The 21,748-nt window shown below is 49.9% G+C and overlaps 1 protein-coding gene across 1 annotated transcript; it reads right to left on the minus strand.

The window, feature by feature from the left end:
* Positions 1-7,332: 7,332 nt before the first annotated feature.
* Positions 7,333-17,235, minus strand: KLHL40 (kelch like family member 40; the record flags this gene model as incomplete). Its single annotated transcript, XM_082328312.1, has 6 exons — positions 7,333-7,444; positions 8,219-8,365; positions 8,927-9,112; positions 10,115-10,222; positions 12,176-12,336; positions 16,090-17,235. 6 exons carry the CDS (start codon positions 17,233-17,235, stop codon positions 7,333-7,335), a joined length of 1,860 nt encoding a protein of 619 aa, XP_082184438.1.
* Between the last annotated feature and the right edge of the window lie 4,513 nt (positions 17,236-21,748).

The following is a 21,748-nucleotide window of genomic DNA, read 5'->3' on the forward strand; positions in this document are numbered from 1 at the left end:
TTTGATATTTATAATAAGCCGGAATCTAGCTAGTGGTGCTTGAATCCCTGTACTGTAAAGCTGGTCTTTCAATTCAGGCTCTTTTCCCAAGAGGTTGAGAGGTGGGCACCTCAGAGGAGCCCCTGCTGGTCCCGTCTGCCGGCCCCGGTGGCCCGCGGTGAGCGAGCAGATGTCCCCGTTGGAAAGCCGTCAGCCCGCTCTCGTTAGCAGCCCTCGCTGTGGCTTCCTTCCCTGCGACAGGTTTTCCTCCTCGATAGGTGAAAGCACAAACACTGGCACTGCGTCTCGGGACATCGGCAGCTCGCTGCCAATTCATTTTTGGGGTGCCCTAAGGGAGCTGGGCGCTGGTGTGCCCTTTCTGCTAATCCCAGCAGGAGCTGGGCTCCTGGGGATGCTCTGGAGTCGGTGAGGTGTCTCTGGGAGTGCTTAGATGGCCTCGGGACCGGTGGGAGGGTGGCTCCGTGGCAGCCCGGGACAGAGGAGCAGGACGCCACCGTTTTTTGGCAGAATCAGCCCAGAATAGTGCCTTAACAATTTGAACAAACCCCTGACCGATGGGTGAGCTCCAGGTTGGGTCCCATTGCAAGGTTTAGAGCTAAAGCAAGACCGCGTTCAGCCTGATGACGATGTCCCGTCCTCCAGCTTGTTGCCTGTGTCGCTCTCCCAAGCTTTACCTGTCCCCATGGGGTTGGCAGCCATTGACCTGCCCTGGCCTGCAGGGACCAGAGGGGACCAGTGAGGACTGTGGTTGGTTTGGTGATGCCCCACGGCGTTGGTTAGCGCTTCTCTGACCATGTTGTACTTGTTGAAGTTGAGCTGGTTTTCGGCTTCACTTGTTTAGGCTGGCTTCATGCCGGCAGAGGAGGAGGAGAAGAGGAAGGCTTTGCTGTTACATTTTTGCTGGATGCTGGGGTCCAACCTGGGTTTCTCGCTGCTGTGCTCTGCCCTGGGGTGTCGTGCGTTGGCCTGACCGTGGCTGTGTGGTCTCCCTGCCCAGGGAAGTGTCCTCTTTGGGGTGAGGGAGAGCTGGGAGCGCTGCAGGGGCTGCAGAGCATCCAGCACAGGCAGAGAGGTGCTGGCCAAGAGGTGGGGTGCATTGCAGTTGATGCCTTGCTCCCAAGGCCAGCACTGTGGATGCGTGCGGATGTGGGTCAGGTCACAGAGGAGGTGGTGAGCAGGGCTGTCGGTAGGCAAGAAGGAAGAGAGGACATTGAGCAGGCTGCAGGAGCCCTTTCCCATCTGCACCTCCGTCTGGGCGATAGCGGGGTGCTGGGGACAGTGAGCCATATCTGGCTCTGCAAGAAGTCTTGGTGCCTCATCTCCTGGAGCAAATCAGCAAAGCACTTGGGCAGCGTTGAGGCTGTCCCTGCAGAGCCAGGAGGATTCAGCCATGTGCTCAGGAGCTTTGCTGACCGGGGACGTGCAGGAGCATTAGCCTGATAGGGACAGGACAGGGGAGCACCTGCTGTTCTCCTGAGTGCGGTTTGAGGTGATGGGTTAGGTGACCGATGTCCCCTCCTGCTGAGTGGCGTCCCCCATGCCTGACGTCTCTTGGAAAGCTGCCTGCTCTTGTGGATGTTAGCATGTTGGAGCAACAAATTGCTTTTCATCCTCATGTTGGCTGGGATCCTGTGGACCCCCAGCATTGCAGTCAGTACCAGTGATCTCACCCTCATCTCCATCTGCTTTGAGCAAAGGGAGGATGCTATGGCAGAGCCGCCTCGCCGTATTAACCTTCTCAGATATAGGTACCAAAGGCTTCTCCGCTCTCCTTCCTCCATGACCCTGGGGCTTATTGGGATGGTGCAAAGCCTTCTCAAACACACGCCTGTGAGGGATGTGGTCACTCAGCTCTTGGGGCCATTGGCTTTCTAAAGGGACCATGACCCAGACTGGAAGATGATTGCTTTAGAGGAGCCTTCAGTAATACCCTTGGAGGTGCTGGAGGGCCTCAATAGAGTAGAGCCCATCCCCTCGGGCTCCCTTGCATTTCTTTCCCCTCGCACATCCTTGACATGGGATGGGAGTACTGCACCCCGAGGAGGACTCACCTTGCCTGTAGGATCTTCTGTGATGGAGCCTGTCAGCCTGCCAGCCTGCCTGGCTGGTAGACTTCTCCCCCCAAGCAAACCCCCATGCCAACATGTGCTCCCTTGTACCTGGAGGTGGCTTTCCCTGTCCCAGTTCATCCTCTCCTGGTGAGGACCTGTCCCGCTTGGACGTCACTGCGAGATGAGAGCTCCTCGTTGAGGCTAGAAGCCCAGCGGAAAGCCCAGCAACTGATCCCAGCCCAGTCCGATCCCCTTCGAGAGCCTGCCCGGAGAGCCACTTGGAGACGTCGAGATGTGACCATGCACACAGCACTTTGGAGAACCAGATCCCTGCTGCTCCCTCCCCTCTCCAAGGCCTGGGCAGTTCCCAGGAGTCCTACATGGCCTCCAAGCCCTTTTGTCTACACCCTTACTCGGCCCCGATGTCTCTTCATGTCTGGTTTTCATTAACGTACTAAGAGCTCAAACGAGTCGCTCCTGCAGTGTCTCGTCCCGCATCCATCCCAGTCGGCCCCGTTGGCACCCATTGGGTTAGACGAGGTGGGAGATGGGGGAGTTGGGTCTGTTGTTTTCAAGCTTTTTATATTTTATTTTAATTTTTTTTTAAATATTTTTTGTTTAACTCTTGCACCTTAATCTCTCACATCCCTTCTTCAGCAGACCGCAAGGGTGGAGAGGGGCTTGATTTCCATTACACAGTTCATGAATATGCCGCAACGCAACGTTCAGCTGACAACTCTGCCCACACGCCAACCCCAGATCTCTCCGGGTTTGAATTTTTTTTTCCTCCTTCATTTGAACTCTGGGGAGGGAGGAAGTCATGTGGGGAGGGTCATTTTTGGTTTATATATCCCAGGAGCCTGGTAGCACAGACCAGTTAGCCTCATAATGTCCATGAGGCATGGCTGGCCCTTCGGACCACAGCCATAACCCCAGCGCGGTGGGAAGGTGATGGATGGATGGACGGCCGGCGGGTGGGAACGGCTGTGACAGTGCAATAGAGATGAGCATCCGCTGCTAGACAATTCCACTGATGAAACTCTTGGTTTGCCCGAAGTTGAGAGGGAAGGATGGACAGACAGACGCCCTTTGTTCACACGGACGGAGAGAGCTTCCCCACACGCAGCCCTGCCTAGTGACACGTAACCACGTCGGGAGAAGTGTCGAACATGCAAAGGAAGAAAATAATAATTATAAAAAAGGAAAAAATAGGAATAAGAACAACCTCAGTAGCATGGAACTTGAAGGAAATGAATGAAACCCCAAGCACTTGCCTCAAAACTAGTTTCTCATGCCTGATGTTCGGCTCTGTATTATTTTATGGCATTCAGTATCGGTTGCCCAAACATGCCAAGTTAAGAGTGTATCGGTGGCTCTACTAGTGTGAACAAACTAAACGAAGCACTTTATTCTGTATAGATAAGGGAAGGCGGGAGGGGAGGGGAAGCTTGGATGCTTTTCGGAAGCGTCTTAAGTAATGTTCTAGGAAATGTATTATTATTATTACTTTTTTTTTTATGACCATGTGTAATCAATATATGTTTATCTTTAACTCCAAGTACAGCAGATACTCTCTTTGGGATGGTGTGATGAGGGGGATGCTGAGACGGTCGGGTTAGTGCATCTGCATGGGGCCAACTGGGGCCAGTCATTGCCTACCGCAGGAACGGGCAGGTCTTGCTTCGTTGACGGCCCCGTTGGCCAGTGTCCGGGAGGTCCCAAGAGGTGCATCAAAGCTGCCTTCCAGGGCACAGCTCACAGTCAGCCTTGGCACCAAGGGCCCAACATGCATCCCCATCCCGAGCCACCTTCTGCCTGGGGGTGCTGGGGGTGCTCTCTGGGCCACCCACGAGCAAGACAAGTCACGGTAGGCTGTTTTGGGTTGTCCCTAGAGGCTGGGTCTTTGGCCATGCTTTGAAACCTTCTTTTGGCTTTTCACCAAGGCACGTCAGGGGTCGCTGAGCTCTGAAAGTGGTGAGAGGTCAGAATTGGGCCTTTCCACTGCGTTCTCCCAGTCTTGGAAGTGTTATGACTGTTACCAAAGAGGTTGCAAGTGGAAGGACTGAATCAATAAACGATTTGTCTTTTATAAAAGAAAACCTAAAGCTCCACCACTTTCTTTGTTACCTTAGTTTTGCTGTTTCTTTTTTTTTTAAAAAGTCTCTTTTCGGGCAATTGTGTGAGAAGCCAGAGCCCAGCAGAATGGGCTTCCCATGGCGTGTTCACCGCTACCATTGCTTCACACGTATAGCCTTTGCGTTGGGTTTGGTGGGAGGTGTGCACATGTGTGTGAGACAACTGGACTGCTGTGGGGCCAACAAAAAATAGCTTTTCAGGGAAGGGTGATGAGTGGGTGGAAGGGGCTTGGTGAGGGCTGAGCTCCTGGGTTCTACTGGCTCCATGAGATTTGTGTGAGCTGTGAGCTTTGAGCTGGGGCTCCCTGAGCTCCTCTGTAAGCAGTGGAGAAACCAAGGAGCCCATCCAAAAGCACCCAGTGCCTTTATTGATGTAAAATGGAGCAGTGGGAACCTCGCCAGCTAACGTCAGCACTGATATTGGGAAGCTAATGGAAGAAGAGATGATTTTCCCCCACCCTTGGGATGTACGTACTCCTTTGCTGCTGGCATTGGCCGGAGAAGATACCCGTGGGGGACCTGTGCCACTGGAACTGTGTGCACCTGAGCCGAGAAAAGGCCGGGCAGTGAGGAGTGATGCCTTTCTGAGTATCCATGTTGGCATTTCTTAGCTGTGATTGCCTTTGGACTGAAGCAGCCTCTTGGCAAGGTGGCGGTGAACATCTCCAGGCCAGACTTTCGCTTGGCATTGTGCAACTTCGCTGCCTTCCTTGGGCCAATGCTGACTTGCACACACTGAGATTTGGCCCTCGTTGCTCAAGTGATGGGATATTTCAAGCTCTTCTGGGTCCTTTTATACAACAGCCATTTTTTCTTTTATGGTTTCTTGCCCTGTGGCAGCAATGGCATCTCCCACAGCTTTATAATTGATGTGAACCACACAGGAACACTAAGGTCCTATGAACTGTATTCCTGATGGATGGTTGTGAGGTGAGCGACCAAGGATGGGGACCAGTTTTAATCACCACCTCTCAAGCCGTTATCAAGGAACCAAATCATAAGAACTCATCGAGGCTCAGCAACGTTTCTGTTGGCTTCAAAGGGCCCAGATTTTCCCCAGGGGAGCCAAGCAACGTGGCAGCGGGTATATGGGGATGAACCCTCTCTTCGGACCAAGTGCCAACAGCTTTGCTTTCTCTGTCCGGCACAAAGAGCTGAACCAAAGGTGTTGGTTTCCCATCCCAGGCAGGAGGTGGTATCCTGCCACCACAATAAATGACTTTTAAAAAATTACTATTCTATGCATGGATTATTTTTTTTTCCTTCTTCATGTTTTTTTTTCTTTTCTGCCACAAGGTATTCGACATTTGGCAGATTCATCTTCAATTACCTTGGGAGTCGTCCACAGGAGTTTCTGCAGAATTGGGTAGAAGGTGATTTTTTTTTTTTTTTCAGTGCATTTTTCACACATTTGATTGTTTCAAAGGTTTTGTTGCCTTTTTTTTTAAGCTATTTTGTGCCAGCCAGTCACCTTGGATTTTTCTTGTGAAAATGTTTCATTACTGTTCTGATGTGATTGTCCTCTGAGGAGATTATCCTGTATCTTTTTAAATCCTTAAAATGAAACCAGGACAAGACTCTGGTTCCTTTACCCATGCCAAATTGTCTTTCCTTCCAAACATGCTTTAGTTTCTCCATGACTGCATTTTGAGCTAGACGAATCAGCCAGATATAATTTTTAATACCATAATTTTCATGCTACTTTGAGGGTAGTATTCTGCGAGGTTTGTATCTGTTCTTTTTCGTTATTGATTATCACCCCTGTTCATGGTATCATGAAATCATGTAGGCATCCAGCTTCCTTCTAGTCCTAGGTTTCAGCTAAAGTTTCAGCTTCCAAATGGGGGAAAATAAGAAGAATAAAAGCTGGGGCTGTGCAAGGGCTCTCCATGGGGCTGGTTTGCTGCATGAGGTTATCGCAGCTTTTGCTTGGTCCTTGTGTTTGGTTGCTGTGGCCATTCAGTTACAGCTCTATCAACATGCAAACACGGGATTTCTTTTGAAATAGCTTAATAATTTATTTTTAAATAAACCACTGCTCAGATGGTGGGGGCATCAGGAGATTTTTGCTCTAGCAGATCTTTGTCCTGCTGCCAGTACAGCCGTGTTTCTATCAAAACATCATTATGGATAACTTTAAAAAAAATACACATTTTTCCTCAGTAGGAAGCTCTCTTTGAGCCAAACACATCTGAGATCTCCACGTGCTTAGCAAACTAGAATACTCTTTAAAAAAAAAGGTCAGAACATTAAAAATAAGAGAAACAGCATAAATATAAAACCTTTCCCTGAAAAACAGCACTTGTCCAACCACTGGTGAGGACAGTGTGACCTGTGATTGAAGATGAGGAGCCCAAAATGCTGGAGATGAGTGCACGTGGCCCCCCCGCTTGTCTGTTCCCCCTTTCCTAACCTACTACTCACATCACTCTTCCCCTCCTACAGACCTTAGCTCCTGGCCTCTCTTCAGTCCAAAGTCAAGGTGGAGGCAAAGAACTAAGACTATTTTCTTTTCGTTGCAACTTCCAAAGCCTTTCTGCTGCCCACAGTCACATGCTCTTTTCTTTTAACTATCTCATCCCAACAACCTTCATCAAATTCCCCCCAGGTCTCTCCTGTACCACTTGACTTTGACCCTTCCTTCTCCTCTCCAAGGTGGGCTCTAGCACCATGCTCACAGCTACCTTAGGTGGGGAAATACTTTATAGACCCCCTTCCCTGGGGAACGTCAGCTTAGTCCCTTGGGACCCACTTTCTGCCTCCACTCTCTTGGTTGGGCAGGTTCAACAGCAGTTGAGAAGACGGGGAAAAATATGGAGAAAGAAGCGGAACAAGAGTATGATCTTTTTGTCCTGTCTACTGAGACTGGAACAACTCATTGCTCCATGCTTCTCAGTCTACCCCAGATCCTTGCAGGCTCCAGATCCCTTCTCTAGTTATCTTGTGAGCATCTTCAAATTCCCATAGGGCTTCAAGATAATTATTTGCCCCCTTTTCCATTTGACTAAATAAAAGGGTACCAATCACAGATGCAATGTCCTACACAGTATCCAGATGCCACACCTCTGCGCTGATAAGCATGGCCTCACCTCCCCCCATCCCTCCTTGCCCCCGACCCTCGTGGAAAAAAAATAAATCACGCCTCGCTACATCTTCGTTAGGCGCAAAACATTGAGGCGCACGGGAAGGAAAGTGGCACCGGAGGCGTACTGGATCTCCCGGAGGACCCCTTCCCACTTCTTCTGCTCTTCATCGTATCTGGGGACAGACAGACAGTTATGGTGAGGAAAGTGTCTCCTCTCCCTCGCTTCAGCTGCTTTTCATAGTGGCGGGAGCCCTGGTGCATGGTGTGATGTCCCACGGATATTATTTGGCCACAAGATACCTGTGGGAGCTGCGTGGGGACTTTCAGCTCTGGTGTGCTCTGGTTTGCAGCGCCAGGCTAGGAGACATGGATATCAGCATGTGGTCTGGCAGGGAAGGGTGTATTTTTCCATTGGGAAATGGGTTGATGGCACCAAGACTGAACGTCCATGGTGAAGGCCAGCAGGTGCCTGCTGAGGGTGCTCTAGAGCCACAGATGTGAAGGACAGGAGCAGCTAATGCTATATTAGCAGCCATCAGAAAGTGCTTTCTGCCCACTTCTCTGCTCGCATGTAAGACTGATTTCCAGCCAAAGCACTGGCTTTTCCCAAGGAGAGCATGCATTGCACAAACACTGACTGCTTCACGCCAAAGGGGAGGTCCGGAACCAGCTCCAGGAAAAATGTCAATGCAGCAACAAAGCCAAAGGAGCAGATTTTCCCTGGTATGTCGCTATATGAGGCTGGGAGGGGTCACTGAATCACCTAACGTGCCCTCCAGCACAGCACAGGGCAAACCTCACCCAGAGGCCCTGCAGCCTTGTGCTGGGGTAACAACATCCATCTCACACTGAAGGCATCAAGAAAGACAGAAACTGTCTGTTCCCTCAATGGCTCTCACTAACATCCCTCCCATGCTCCCTTGGACAGCCCCGGGGAAGACCGTCACCTCCAAACATCGTTCAGCTCTGTTGGCACCAGCTCTCCCGACTCCGTCTCCACCGTGGCGAACCCTCCGAGCAGGTAGAGCACTCCACCCAAGCTCACCAGGCTGACCGAGCTGCGCTCCTGAGGGAACTCAGTGAAAGTGTCCCACCTGCCACGTCGAGAGAGGGGACATGTTAGGGCACCCTGCCTACCTTTGCACCGAGGCTGGCCTTGAATCAGGAATCAACAACTGAATTAACTAGTAACAGATTAACTTGGGTAGGTCTACATGGGATGGGATCATACATTGACTGTTGTTAGAGATATCTGTTCCCATCTTCATAGTTCAACTTCATTCTGCATTGAGTAGATGAGTGGTGAAGGACACCTGGCATGGACCAGCAGGTCCCAGTGGTGGGACTGCAGCTGCAAGGCCCACCTAAAGTCAGAGAGTCTATTGTGTTGGGTGAAGCTGCCAAGAAGAAGCTACAGCCCTGCAGGGAACCCAAGGGCTGTACCAGTTGGTGAAACTGCTTTGAAGGTGAGCCTGAGATGATCCACAGCCCAACTGCAGTGGCACTGGTGATGCCCAGCTGTCTGAGGAATACAGACTGGGAGGAACTGGTACTGAGAGTGGCAAGCAAACTCCAGAATGGTTGGAAGTTGCTTAACGTACACCTGCAACTACCCCTTGTGTAACTATACCCTGAAGGTGTGCTCAGGTACATACTTGTTGGTGGCAATGTCATAGACTTCCACAGAGTTGGTCAAGCCGGAGTCGGTCACACCAGCTGCCACGTAGATTTTGTCTTTGTGCACGGTGGCTCCAAACAGGGACCGGGCAGTTTTCATGGGAGCCAGTTCCTTCCACTCAAACTTGGCTGGGTTGTAGACACACATCTTCTTCAGGCACTTCCTAGAGAAAGGTGAGAGAGAGAGAAGGAGCCTCGATCGCCTGCCGAGGGGCAGCTTTGCACTGCAGGAGCTGGGGGATGTCTGCTGGGAAGAAATGGGGTCTCCAGAAAGGATTTTCCTCTTCCACATCGGCATGTGTGCCTTTGCTTGGATGTGCACCCAAGGATGCCCATGCCTGAAGACATCACAAAATGTATAAGACATCCCCTCCTGGTGTGCTCGCTTTGGATAGGAGTCCTAAAAGCTCGACATTGTGTTCACATAGCTGGATAGGGGCCCGCGTAGCTAACTGCCTCTCAGGACCTTGCACACAGCCGTCAGACAGTGTTTCAGGGCTGCTGCTCCAACCTGAAGCTGTGACATATCATCGGTAACGCCCCCGTTCCCTGGGATGGCAATGTAAGGTGTGTGAATGTATGCACGCTCACACTTTTCAGACCATAATCCTTTCAGAGCAGGATCCATCTTTGCTGGATTATGGCATGTTTGCTCTGCAAACAGTCACGCTTCTGGCTTGCAAAGAAATCACTGCAATACTCCCCAAGAGAGGCTTTTTCTGCTGAGCCCATCTACTGCAGGAGGGCAGGATGGGGGTCAGTTTTGATGAAGTTTTTCGCCTCTGTTGCAAATACTCATGTGGATTTGACTACTAGGACCATGCCACTCCACAAGTCCAAGACAGGAGACCCTCAATGTGAAGGGGCTTCTTGCTCTTCAGTGCCTCTCTGAATCTGTGTGATATTTATTTATTGTGAGTAAAGGGGATGATATGTTCCCTCTCCTGCAAGGACAGTGCCATCTCCCTGATGTCCCTGTAGGACTCCTAATGGTTTGGGAAGGGCTGCAGTCACAGAGGTGAGCTGAGAGGGAAGGATCCACATCTCACATCCCATCCAACCCTCCTTAACCCATAGCATCCAGGTTGGGGAGGTACCAACTCATGCTCTTCACTCCCACTACTTTGGGGGATGACTCCCTCCATTTCTCTTGCTTTTTGACTTACTTGTCACTTCCTTTGCCACCAATGACGTAGATAAGGTCCTTGTGCGATACCACTGCATGGCCATAGACTGCATAGGGAAGGGAATCAGCTTCACCCCACTTGAAGGACCTGGATCAGGGAAAGATGGGAAATGAAAGGATTTGTAGCTTGCTGTGTGAGGCCCAGAGTACATGGCACTTTCAAGATGTAGAGGTGAGCACCAATCCTGACCAGACCTAGAGGTGAGCCCAGATCCTGACAAACAGAAAACACAATCTCAAAAATATGAGGTTTCCAATGAGATAGTGCTCAACCATAGAATCAGAGAAGCACAGAATGGTTTGGGTTGGAAGGGACCTTAAAGATCATCTGGTTCCAACCCCTCTGCCACGCTCGAAAGCCCCATCCAACCTGGCCTTGAACACTTCCAGGAATGGGGCATCCACAACTTCTCTGGTTCCAGTGCCTCACCACCTTCATAGTAAAGAACTTCTTCTTTATATCTAATCTAAATCTATCCTCTTTCAGTTTGTAGCCATTACCCCTTGTCCTATCACTATGCTCCCATGTAAAATGTCCATCTCCAGCTTTCTGGAGTAAATTTTCACCAGTAAATTTTGTGATCATGAAAAAGAAGGGAAAACAAAATATGCAGGATGTTTATGCTAATGCTCATTCTTATCTGTGGCATCCTCTGCTTTTGGGCTTTGTGCATGTGCAGCCCCTCTTCTCCCAGGACCTCACCTCATTTACCAGCATTACCAGCTAGACACAGGCAAGACAGAGCTTTCTGCATTATGTAAAAAATTAAAACCAATGCGACTTAGGGGTGAAAGATCATGAGGACAAGTTTCTTTTTTGGCCATCACCTTCCACTTTGAGGTGAAATGGTTGGCCAACACTCAGAAAGGACCCAAGGTGGGTATGTCCACATTTTGTAGTACAGGGCTGTGTTGAAGGCTCTGAGCTATCTCCAGGGCAGCTGAGCAGAAGGTGTAGATATAAGGCTTTGGAAACCCCAAACTGGTACCCAAATAGGGATGACCAATTTCTCAAGAGATTTCTGTTCATGTCCATGTAGTTTAGACCCGTCCCCAGTTTTCATACATGTAGGTTGTAGCCCCTGCACTTTATTTCACCTAAAGGAACTGAGATGCTTGGGCTCTGAGTACTTTCTGATTGTCCAGCCACTCTGGGGAAATATTTGATCCCATAGACAGCAGTTTGCCCTCTCCAGGTTTGTTGCAGTTGAAGTTTTGACCTAAATGATACTAGAAATACAGGTGGTGCTGATCACATCTCTACCCGCTTCAAATCGGTATTCAAAACACCCCCTGAGCACTTAGCAGGGGCAGACACGTCCTTTCCCAGAGTCTGCATGGGCAGATAAATGCCCCATTCTGTGGGAATTAAACTGGTTTCAAATCTCTGCCTATAAAACAGACTTGGAAGCACACACATCTAAATGCAGAGCAAGCAAAGGCTTGTTAACGCCTCTTGTTCTGCCTCTTTGGGGCAGAGAGGAGCAGTCTTTAGATGTTTCTGCCTCCTGCGAGCAGAATGGGATGGTGCCTTTTAACAAAGCTCATGACATAACATGGGTCAGAGCCCATTGCTCAAAAATATTTGTATATTAAGCCTGATATCTCTCAGAGTGGGTTATTCAGTGCCATAGCTGAATACTTTCAAAATAAACTTTCCTGTCCAAAGCCACTCCTGGTGGGACCATGGTGAAGGTTGCCAAACCTCCAAACCAATGGGCAAGAGAAGAAGGAAAAACTCCCCTTGCTCCTCTGTACAGATCCCATGTGAGCATCTGCTAAGTTTGGTCCCTGATAACATAATATCCCCATTACGGCTTCCATCTCCTGGAGGTTCAATTACAATAAACGAAGCAGCTGGAGAGAGACAGCTCAGAGCCCCAGGGTACATCTTGAGACAGTCCCAGTGGTCCCAGCATCTAGAGTTTGACCCCTGTCTCCAAAACCTTTCGGTCCCTGGAGGGCTGGAGTCATTTTGCACGGCAGCTGCTGCTTCTCCTGTCAACCACCTCCCGCCCCGCACTCGCACGTGAACACTTACAGCCGGTCATAGCACAGGACCGAATCCAAGGTCTTTTCTCCTTCTTTCAGTTCTTTCCCTCCGACCACAAAAATGGAGTTTTCCGCCTCCCCCAGGCCAAAGAGGCAGCGAGGGGAGGGCAGGGGGGGCATCCCCAGCCAGTCTGCGTCCAGATGGTCGTACTGAAAGGAAACACACGGTCATCAGTGTGTGCTCATCCAGGCCCGTTTGCTTAGCAAAGATCAGGGCCCAGCAGCTGAGGGCAAAGTCCATTCCCACATGCAGCTTGGTCTCCCCAGTAGGCACTTTCTGCAATGTCAGTCTCTGCCTGTGCCTTACCATCTGATGCAGGATGGGGGAATCTTAGTGCAAATCCAAGTCATATATCATATGACATGTGTTTTATGACAAGGCGTAAGAGCAGAGATGCACTAGCAGGAACACGTTCTGCTCTGTGCACCAAAGCCTTGACTTGGAACAAGCTTGGTCATCTTTGGATGAGAGTCCCATGCTGGACCTATAACAGACAATTCCTGGGACTGGAGGAGCTGAAGCACTTCAATCTTAGAAATTTTGCCTGAATTTCTTCAGCTGTAGCACACGCCACAGCATTTCATACTGATATTTTCCATTTCTGCCGGGTAACAGCGCGGTGTTGGCAATGTTGGCTACACAGCTCACTCCTCTGAGCCCCTTCTTCTCCCACCAATTCTTCTCCTTTCTGGCAAATGATCAGTTACCGTGTCCCTCCTCTGCTTCTCAAGATACTGACATTGTCCCGTATCACCTCAGTGTGTGTGAGAGTTCATGAGATGAAACGTGTGTGTGTCAACCTGCACAAAGGCTATTTACACAATACCTGCCTCCCCAATACGGTACAACGCAACTGAGACGGTGCTGCAAAGCCCAGAGCTCCTCTTGGTCACCAAAGTGTGCCAGATCCACCTGATAGCTGGGGAAACTGATCCATACAGCGCTGCTATCAGATGGCCAAATCCCTGTAGATGCTTGGACATCTGTAGATCAAGGCATTGCCTCATCTCCCACCAGAAAAAAAGATGTGAGAGCTTATGAGGCTGGGGGCTCTCTGGGCACCATGGCTTGATGGGAGCTGTAAACTGGGGTGAAAATTTTTAATGTAGCTTGGTAGCAGAGGAGGGATTTCATGGGTTAAGTCTGGAGTGACGTCTTGCAGCCAGTTTGGTGGGACTCTGCAAGACGAAGCTGTGATACATCATTGCCTGAAGCACTGTTTGCTATGGGCTCGGGCCAAAGAGCTTCAGCTTGCTGGGTTGCCTCCAAAGACTCGGCCTCAGCTGGGTGCCTGTGGTTATTGTCTCTTTGTAAGCTGTGGTCCACATATGTGTTATTTATAGTGCAAGCCCGAGCAGCTCGGTCACCAGGATAGTTCCTGCTTCTTGATGGATTCAGCATTGTTTTCAAGTCATAAATCTTAGAAGTGACAAATAAAGGATAGCCTTTTCCATCTGAAATGTCAATGGAATGATTTTGTTCCTGTCAAAATTTGCAAGGCCTCTGGGATTTTTCAGCATTTTTATATTTTGGTGCCTGTTCTTAAGTCTAAACTATCCCTGACCTAACTCTCCTGGCTTCAGCAGGAGGCATGTGAAATCAGGGAGGCCAAAAACAGGGTCAGAAGGTGTAAGATGCTGCTGCACTGATGCAGTGATTCAAGGGTCCATCATACAGCTGCCTGTCTACATCTGTGTGAAGTTTCAACCGAAAAAAGGCTCAAAAGACTCTCTTATTCATACAGAAACCACGAGCTATGTAATGGCACTGATGGCAATAAATTACATCTTTGCAAACTGATGGCACCTTCCAGCCCTGGGACTTGTCTGCGCCTCCCATGCCACAGCAAGCTGTGAAGGGACCACCGTCCCCTTCGTGTGGGGAAGGAGACAAAAATGGCCACACGATGCCCAAGACATTTGCTACTGAGTCAGTGGCAAATTGGGAGCTGAATATAGTAATCCTGCTGTTTGCAGCTCAGAATCACAGAATAATTTAGGTTGAAGGGACCTCCTAAGGTCTTTTATCCAGCCCCCATGCTCAAGCAGGTGCAGCTTTGGAGTTACAGTAGGTTGCCAGGGCTTTGTGCAGTCAAACATTAAATGTGTCCAAGGATGGGGGTTTTGTGACCTCTCTGGACCCCTGCTCCAGTACTCTACCACCTCCATTGGGAAGGTTTTCCTCACAGCTGACTGAAATTTCCTTTACTGCAACTCCTGGCCATTGCTTCTTGTCCCATCTTTGTGCAAATCCAAGAAGAGTCTGGATCCCTCTTCTGTGTCCCCTCCTATTAGGGAGCTGCAGACACCAATGAGATCTTCCCTTCCTCTCCTCCAGGCTGGTCAGACCCAGCTCAGCCTCTCCTTGTACCTCCCATTCTCCAGCCTTGACCATCTTGGTGGCCTCTGCTAGACTCATTCCAGTACCTCAATGTCTCCCTTGTACTGGGGAGCACCAGACTGGACACAGCATCCAGATGTGGTCTCACAAGTGTACGACCAAAGGGGAAAAAAAAAAAAAAAAAAATCACTTCCCTTGACTGCTTGCTGCAGTCGTGCTGAAACAGCCCAGGACATGGTGGACCTTCACTGCCACTCAAGGAATTACCTTGCCTGGCCAGCAACCAGACTGGTGGAGCATTGACCTTTAGACATTGGTTTTGGCTGGATACAAAGCAACCTGTCTACCTGCTCTGTGCAGGTAAGTGATGGAGCTGGCCACAGCCACTGTTGTCATCTGTTGTCCAGTGGGAATGGCTGTATCTCAAACAGCATTTCCCCCGGCACTCCCACTGCCTTCCCCCTCCATCCTGCTTTCTAGGGCTGCGGTTTCTTCCTGCGGACTTCTCATTTCACAGGCTTCACATGGGCTACATAGGCTCCAAAGCTTAACCCTTTCCAGGTGAGGACAAGCATGGTCCCTGCCCACACGGTGCAGGTGTACAGACCTACCCATGTAATGAGGCAATGGAGGGATCAAGGCCGTATATCTCAGCTTGAGAACTACCCTTACTTTATTCTTTCTGCCTGGACTTGTTATTGTTTCCTCCCAGAAGATATGTGAGCCATGAGACAAGAACAAAAGGATTTCTGGGTATGAGGGGAAGGACAGAGGATTTGCTGGATTCCTACAGGGTCAGCAGGAAGGGTAGGCGCCTTGTGTTAGCTGTCTACAGGGAAGGTGCTCTTGGGTTACAGCCCAGGCCGGGGCTCAGATTGCCTGTGCACAGCTCGATCTGATTACAGCTTTGGTTACTGCTGAGTTCGAACAGCCACTTTTCTTGTGGAGGATCCCAAAAGATGTCACACCATAGTTTCCCCCACACATAACAGAAATGGCCAGAGACTCTGAGCTGGACCTAGCAAACATCCAGGGACAAGATCAGCACTGGAAATGGGGCTCATATTGGTAGGTAGGGACATACCCTCTGTCCTTGGAGTGTTTGCTCTGTGGCTGTAGCTGCTGTTGTTCCCTTTGCTGGCACCTGGCAGAGTCACCCTGGGGTTTTGCTGGGGGGTTCATAACCAGGGAATGTGAAAGATGCAAAACTGAACCCAGACCTGATGCCACTAGCCTCCCAGTTAGTGTGCCCTATGGCAGCCAGGGCTGGACCCAATACACTGTTTGATGTGGTCCCCAGTTCATTATTTGGATCAGGAAGGGTTATTCCTATTACCTACCCCTTCAAGCCTCCTTCCTCAATGACTAGAACCCCCCATCAGTGGGATCTGCCTTAAAACTATAGGGGGAAGAATCTCTAGTAAAACAACTCAGATATCTTCATTTACAACTTTCTTTCTAACATCACATGACAATGCATATTACTGGCACCACATGGAAATTAAAAAGACTGGTGATGCTCTGAAGTGGTCAAAGAAACAAAAGAAAGATAAAGCTGGTACCTGTAGGAAGTAGGAACTCATGGGATCCTCTTTGCTGTCCTCGTTGTAGTACAGTCCTCCGACAATGAAGATCTGATTCTCTTTGGTCACCAGACTGATGTGGTTCTTTGGGATTTGAGTAGACAGGGAAGCAAAATAGCACTCGTTGGCAGTGGGATCATAAGCCACTGCTCCACTGTCGCTCACCATGAAAATAAGGTCCTGGAGGAACATCCCAAAGCGCATTGTGTCATTTAAGATCCCTGGGAGAGCATCCTCCTCTGTATCTTCCTCCTCATCTACTGCTCCATTGACAACATTGTCTTTTGCTGGCTTTTCACTGCTTTTCTTCACTTTCTTCTTCTTCACCACAGTGAATTTGCCTTTCTGGGCATCCTTCACCATCTGCAGTTTCTTGAGCAGCTCCGGGCTGGACTTCACCATGGCGTGCTTCTCCACGTGGTCCTTGATGTAGTCGTTGGGCATGAGGCGGAAGCGGATGCTTTCAAAGATGACAGGCAAGGCCTTCTGCCGGCTTTCACGGTCCTTGGTCCCCACCCACTTCATCACTACTTCGAAGACAGTCTCCTCTTTCTCAATGTTGAGGGAGTCACTGGAGATGATTGCAATAAGCTCATCGGGGGAAAGCTGGTAGAACTCCTCATCCCGAGAGACCAGTGCAAAGCGATCGCAAATGAAATCCCGAGCTGCCACGGCCAGCCGGGCACAATCCAGCATCAAGCCCAGCCTGAAGATAGCCAAGCAGTTGCTGAGGCAGAGCCGCTTCTGCAAGAAGGACACGCAGACGGTGAAGATGGAGGGGATCTGGAACATATTGGCCACAGAGAAGATGTCCTGCACATTCTGCTCTGTGATCTCCAGCTCGGAGGTGTAGATATAATGGAGGATCTTGCCCATGACATCTGGATCAACATCTTCCAAACTGACCTCCCTCTTCTTGCTCTCTTCCATGTCTGAGAGGAACATCGCTCGAAAATATGGGCTGCAAGCTGCCAGCACCAGCCGATGGCAGGGAAACTCCTTCCCCTTGACTTTTAAGACACAGTCCAGAAACTTATTGTGGTCCAACATGTCTTTGAGTCCATCCTGGAGGAGAGTTTGCTGGTAGAGACGCAGTTCTTCCACTTGATCAAAAGGCGCACCCATGGTGAAGAGTAACTGCTCCTTTTTTTTTCCCCAATCCTTCTTTTATATATATATATTTATGAATATATCTATACCTGAGCCCCTGGTAAAGAAACTTACTTAAAGCAGGACTCGCGGGTCTCCCTTCCTTCCAGACCGTGAGCACACTGGGAATGTGAAACGCTTGCTACTATCGCAGCTGTCTGTGTACTTCAGTTTCCAGCGTAGGGCTTTATATATAGCCACAGCGTTACAAAGCTTAAGGAATCCATACTGGAGCATGTGTAAGCCGATCACCCTTTAATATGACACATTGGACAAGGAGGAAGGGAGGGGGACGGGGGAACAGCTGTACTTCCAGCCTCGATGCTTCAGGAAGGGTCTGTCAGCCCATGACTCACCGCGGGGGGAGCAGGAGCTTTTGCTGCCGTCCCATGATGGGAGATGCGCACGACCCATCGGCTCAGCCGTTGTGCTTGGGAAACAGCCTCCAGATGAATCAAAGATCCAAATCTGCCTTCTGGGTCATGAATGGGAGGGCTGGGACCTTCTCCTGACACCACTAAACCGACGGCTCCGAAACTGCTAAACCTTTTGCTGTGCTAAAAATAGACCATGAAGTCAAAGCTGGAAAGATGCAATAAGGGAGCGTCTTGTGTGGGCTTTGTGGCATCCCCGACTCCCGCCAGCTCGCTCCCAGGGCTGCTTTTCTGCACAGGTTTGTCCTTTATTCTCCTCTGGAGTCAGTTTTCAGAGGACTGGAAGGGGGTGGAAAATGAAGATAGAGCTATTTATTTACACCCCTGTATGGGTTATGAGACCTATGCTGGAAATTATTTAAAAAGTCTCACTAAAGGAGGAGGCTCGAGGAGCTTGGGAGAGGGATGGCTCTGCTTTGTCTGCAATATGTGGGTGGGCCCCATGGCACAGTCTCTGAACACCTCGTCATTAATAAATCCATCTTCTCCACATCTTGGTGACAGAGAGAGAGGGTCTGAGGCAGAACAGAAGTAAAGAGAGTGCAACAGTGGGCTTCAGCTCGCAGATTAGGGCATCTAAACACAGGTATCTTCTTGTGAGTTGAGGGTCTCCTGCTAAGGTCTACTGAGATTCAACACCCCCATGTTGAAGCTGCAGCAGGACAACTTGCCTGGCCTTGAGCTGATGCTCCAGAAAGGCTGAGGTCTCCAGCAGGTCTTGTGTCCTGCTTGCATGCCCATGGATGTCTAGGAAGCCCCATGGCGCCTCAAATGACCGGTCCAGGTCCAGCTCTTCCCATGTTGCTCAGGAAGAAGCAAATTAGTTTTGACAGACATGGATGAGCAAAATAGCTATAATTATTTATACCTATCGTAAAACTTATACATGAATCTGTTTTATTTTATCTATCTGTCTCCATTACTATGGACCCTCTGGACTGGCTGACACTCAGCGATGGCATGGATTTAATTAATGATTTAATTAAGTCTATGCAAAGATATTAGCCACTCTTCCTGTTATATTTAAAACCGCATAACCCCTTACCCTGGCATGGATGTATTTATAAAAAGTGCTTTGTGCCATGATCGTTATCTACATAAGCGGGAAGAGGGAGGGGAGCTATACTGGTATGAAGCCCTTTCGTACTCGTGAGGTTCCAGCAGCATCTGGGAGGTACCAATATAGCAGGGAAATAATCACAAGCTGTTTTCGGAGCTCACATCATAAGCTTTTCTGCTGTGCTGCTCATCTGTGACAGGATCAGATGATGAGCACTGACCTGCAAACTGGGTCGAACTTCAGAAATGTTCCTCTGCTCCCAGACATCTGGGGCTGGACAACTCCATCCTCCCCTCTCCCTTCCCTCTGCATTACCTCTGCACTTTCCCAAGCTTAATCCTGCGTTGTCGTGCTACCGGCTGGGATTTTTCCTCTTCTGCCTTTAATCTCCCTTGAGCCCCAGCTTGTTTTCCTTTTTGCTGTGCTGCTCGGCGTGTGCTGCCATCCGAGGTTTGCTTCCACATTCCCCCCGTCATGAGGTGCTGCTGCTAAAATGCAGCTACAGCCCATCCCTTCCCAGAGGAGCTCCCGACCAATCGGTGGGTCTGTGGCTTCTCCCAGGTTTGTGGTCCACCCAGGGAAAGAGCACCGTGCCGGTCCCAAACCTGCTCTGGGGGTCTTCATCGGCTTCAGTGGCTTTGCACAGCAGCTGGACCAGCTCCAAGGCTTGGGGAAGCAGCCCTGGTTTTTCCAGAACACCATCTCCTCGGTGCACTGTGTTGTTTAGGCTCCCTACAGGCATGGGGAGAGACAGGTATCTCTGGGAGCTGGTTCACTGCACCTGAGTTAGACACTTGCCTGAGATGAGAGGACTCCGGTGATGTCCATCTGTCCCCATTCGCTCTAGAGAGAGTTTAAATCATGAATTCAGACTAGACACCCTTAACTGTTCCCAGTGCCTCCTAACACCAGCAGTGCTGGGATGCTGTCCAAATGACGGCTGGTGGCAACACTCACATGTGTGATCCCTGCCTTATGTTTCCACCATTTTTTGCTATATCAGTTCAATAGAGCAGCGTCCATCCCAAGCCCTGTCATCAAAATAGATGTAGATCGCGTATATGGCCCAGGCTGGACATACAGGCTGTGTCCTATGTGTTAACCCTGACCTCAAATGGTCTGTAAACCTCCCTGGCTCCTGAGCACAGCTGCATTCAGCTCAGATTGGGCTGATTCCTCCCCAGACAAGTTTCTGCCACAGTCTGGTGGGAGAGAGGGTTGATCTGGTGGACCCAAACCCTCTGAGCCGTTCTGTGCCATGGGGAGGCTCACGCGGTGCTAACGGGGAGACCCAGGGGTGCTCTCAGAGCCACCATGCACCTCTCCTGAACCCTCCTGGGGCTGGCTGTGGAAGGCCAGCAGTGCTTTATGCAGCTCAGATCCACAAGCTTCAGATCCTCTCACCCTCTGAGTATTTGGTGTTCAGATTATTTTCCTTCTTACGTTTTACGTTACATGTTTCCAGTCTGGATCTCAAGCACAGTATTTCTTTCTCACTGGTGTGTCTTCCCTCATTCCTGGTTTTCATTTGTTCGCACTGGTTGGTTGTTGCCATTTTACATCTGTTTACGCACAGGAAAGTCAACAGGATTTTTTGGGCACTTGGTCTGAGCTTTGCTGGACTGGAGAGCCAAGGACACATCTGATTGCTACAGGAGACTTTTCTCTGATGATAGCAGTGGAATTTGAGGCAGTCATCAATTCTGAGCCCTCTGCAACCATTATCTCTCGTGGAGGCTTTGATCGTAGTAAACTTGTCCCATCCGTCTTCCATTTGCTGGTTTCCAACGTGCCACCACTAAGGTAAGCTGGCCTCCAAGCAAGTACCAGCCAAGCCCAGAGGGATTTAACATCTAAAAGCAGATGAGATGGCACACGTGGATGTGTTAAGTCCGAGCAGTGGTCATAGTTACCATTTGGTTATCTCCGTGAACGCGTGAATGGGTGAATCGACTCTCCCCGGGGTACTCCCCCGAGAGTGCTGACGGCTGTATAATAGACAACACAGCCCTGAATGAGGTGGGCTGTTCTGAGATAGCCCTGAGCTAACTGACCCCAGGTCTAACGGGACTACAGCTAGTGATTTCCAATGACCAATCAGGTTATTAAGCTTGTCTCTAAGTGGGCAATAGTCCCCCCACGACATGGGAGTGGGTGAGGGTACATGGAAAGCATCCTAACGGGATGCAGTGTAGCAGGATCAGTCCCTCACATACAAAATTTTAGAACAAGAAAGGCGAATGCAGGAATTACAGCCATGTCAGGCTGAACAACAAAGTGTCCAGTGTAGGGCTATTAATTTGGATTTGTAGTTGCAATAATTGTTTTTCTTGGCTTCTCAGGCAAGTTTTACTAACAGCCAGGCAATAACCAGATCAGACGAGATGATACTCTTCTCCAGGAGAGAGATGAGCAGTTGATAAATCCCGCTCCATGGAGGCATACACTGAGGGACATGGTTTAGTGGTGGGCTTGGCAGTGCTAGGTTAACGGTTGGACTTGATGATCTTAAAGGTCTTTTCCAGCCTAAACCATTCTATGATTCTATGAGGGTCTCCTGCACAGCGCTCAACCGTGAGACATGGTTGAGGTAGAACCACTTGGGTGCTCCTGGCCCACCAGAGCCCCTGGGCTTCTAAGACCGGTAATAAATGAGGGGATAACTTCAGGCAAAGAGAGGCAAAGCCCAAGTTCTCCCATGAACTGTCTATCTAACAAATTGCTCACTCAGTTGCTGTCTAAGATTAGCTCCTTCTGGCAGCTCCAGCAGATGCGGCTGCTGGGTAAATTTAGATCCTTAGTGAATGGGTTATTTTCTCTCCCGGTGTATCCAAGTCAGGAGGGCAGTGCAGAGTCACTGGGCTTTGCCATGTGAGTCACCCACTTCGACACCGGGAGGTGGATGACTTTGTTTGTCCTCCCAGGCAGCCAGGGACCTGAGCTGAGCCACCCGCAGAGACGAGCCCTTGGTCTCGGCAGCTCAAGGTGGCTTCAG

Source organism: Platalea leucorodia, assembly GCF_965183815.1.
Source record: "Platalea leucorodia genome assembly, chromosome: 1".
Taxonomy (NCBI): Eukaryota; Metazoa; Chordata; class Aves; order Pelecaniformes; family Threskiornithidae; genus Platalea; species Platalea leucorodia.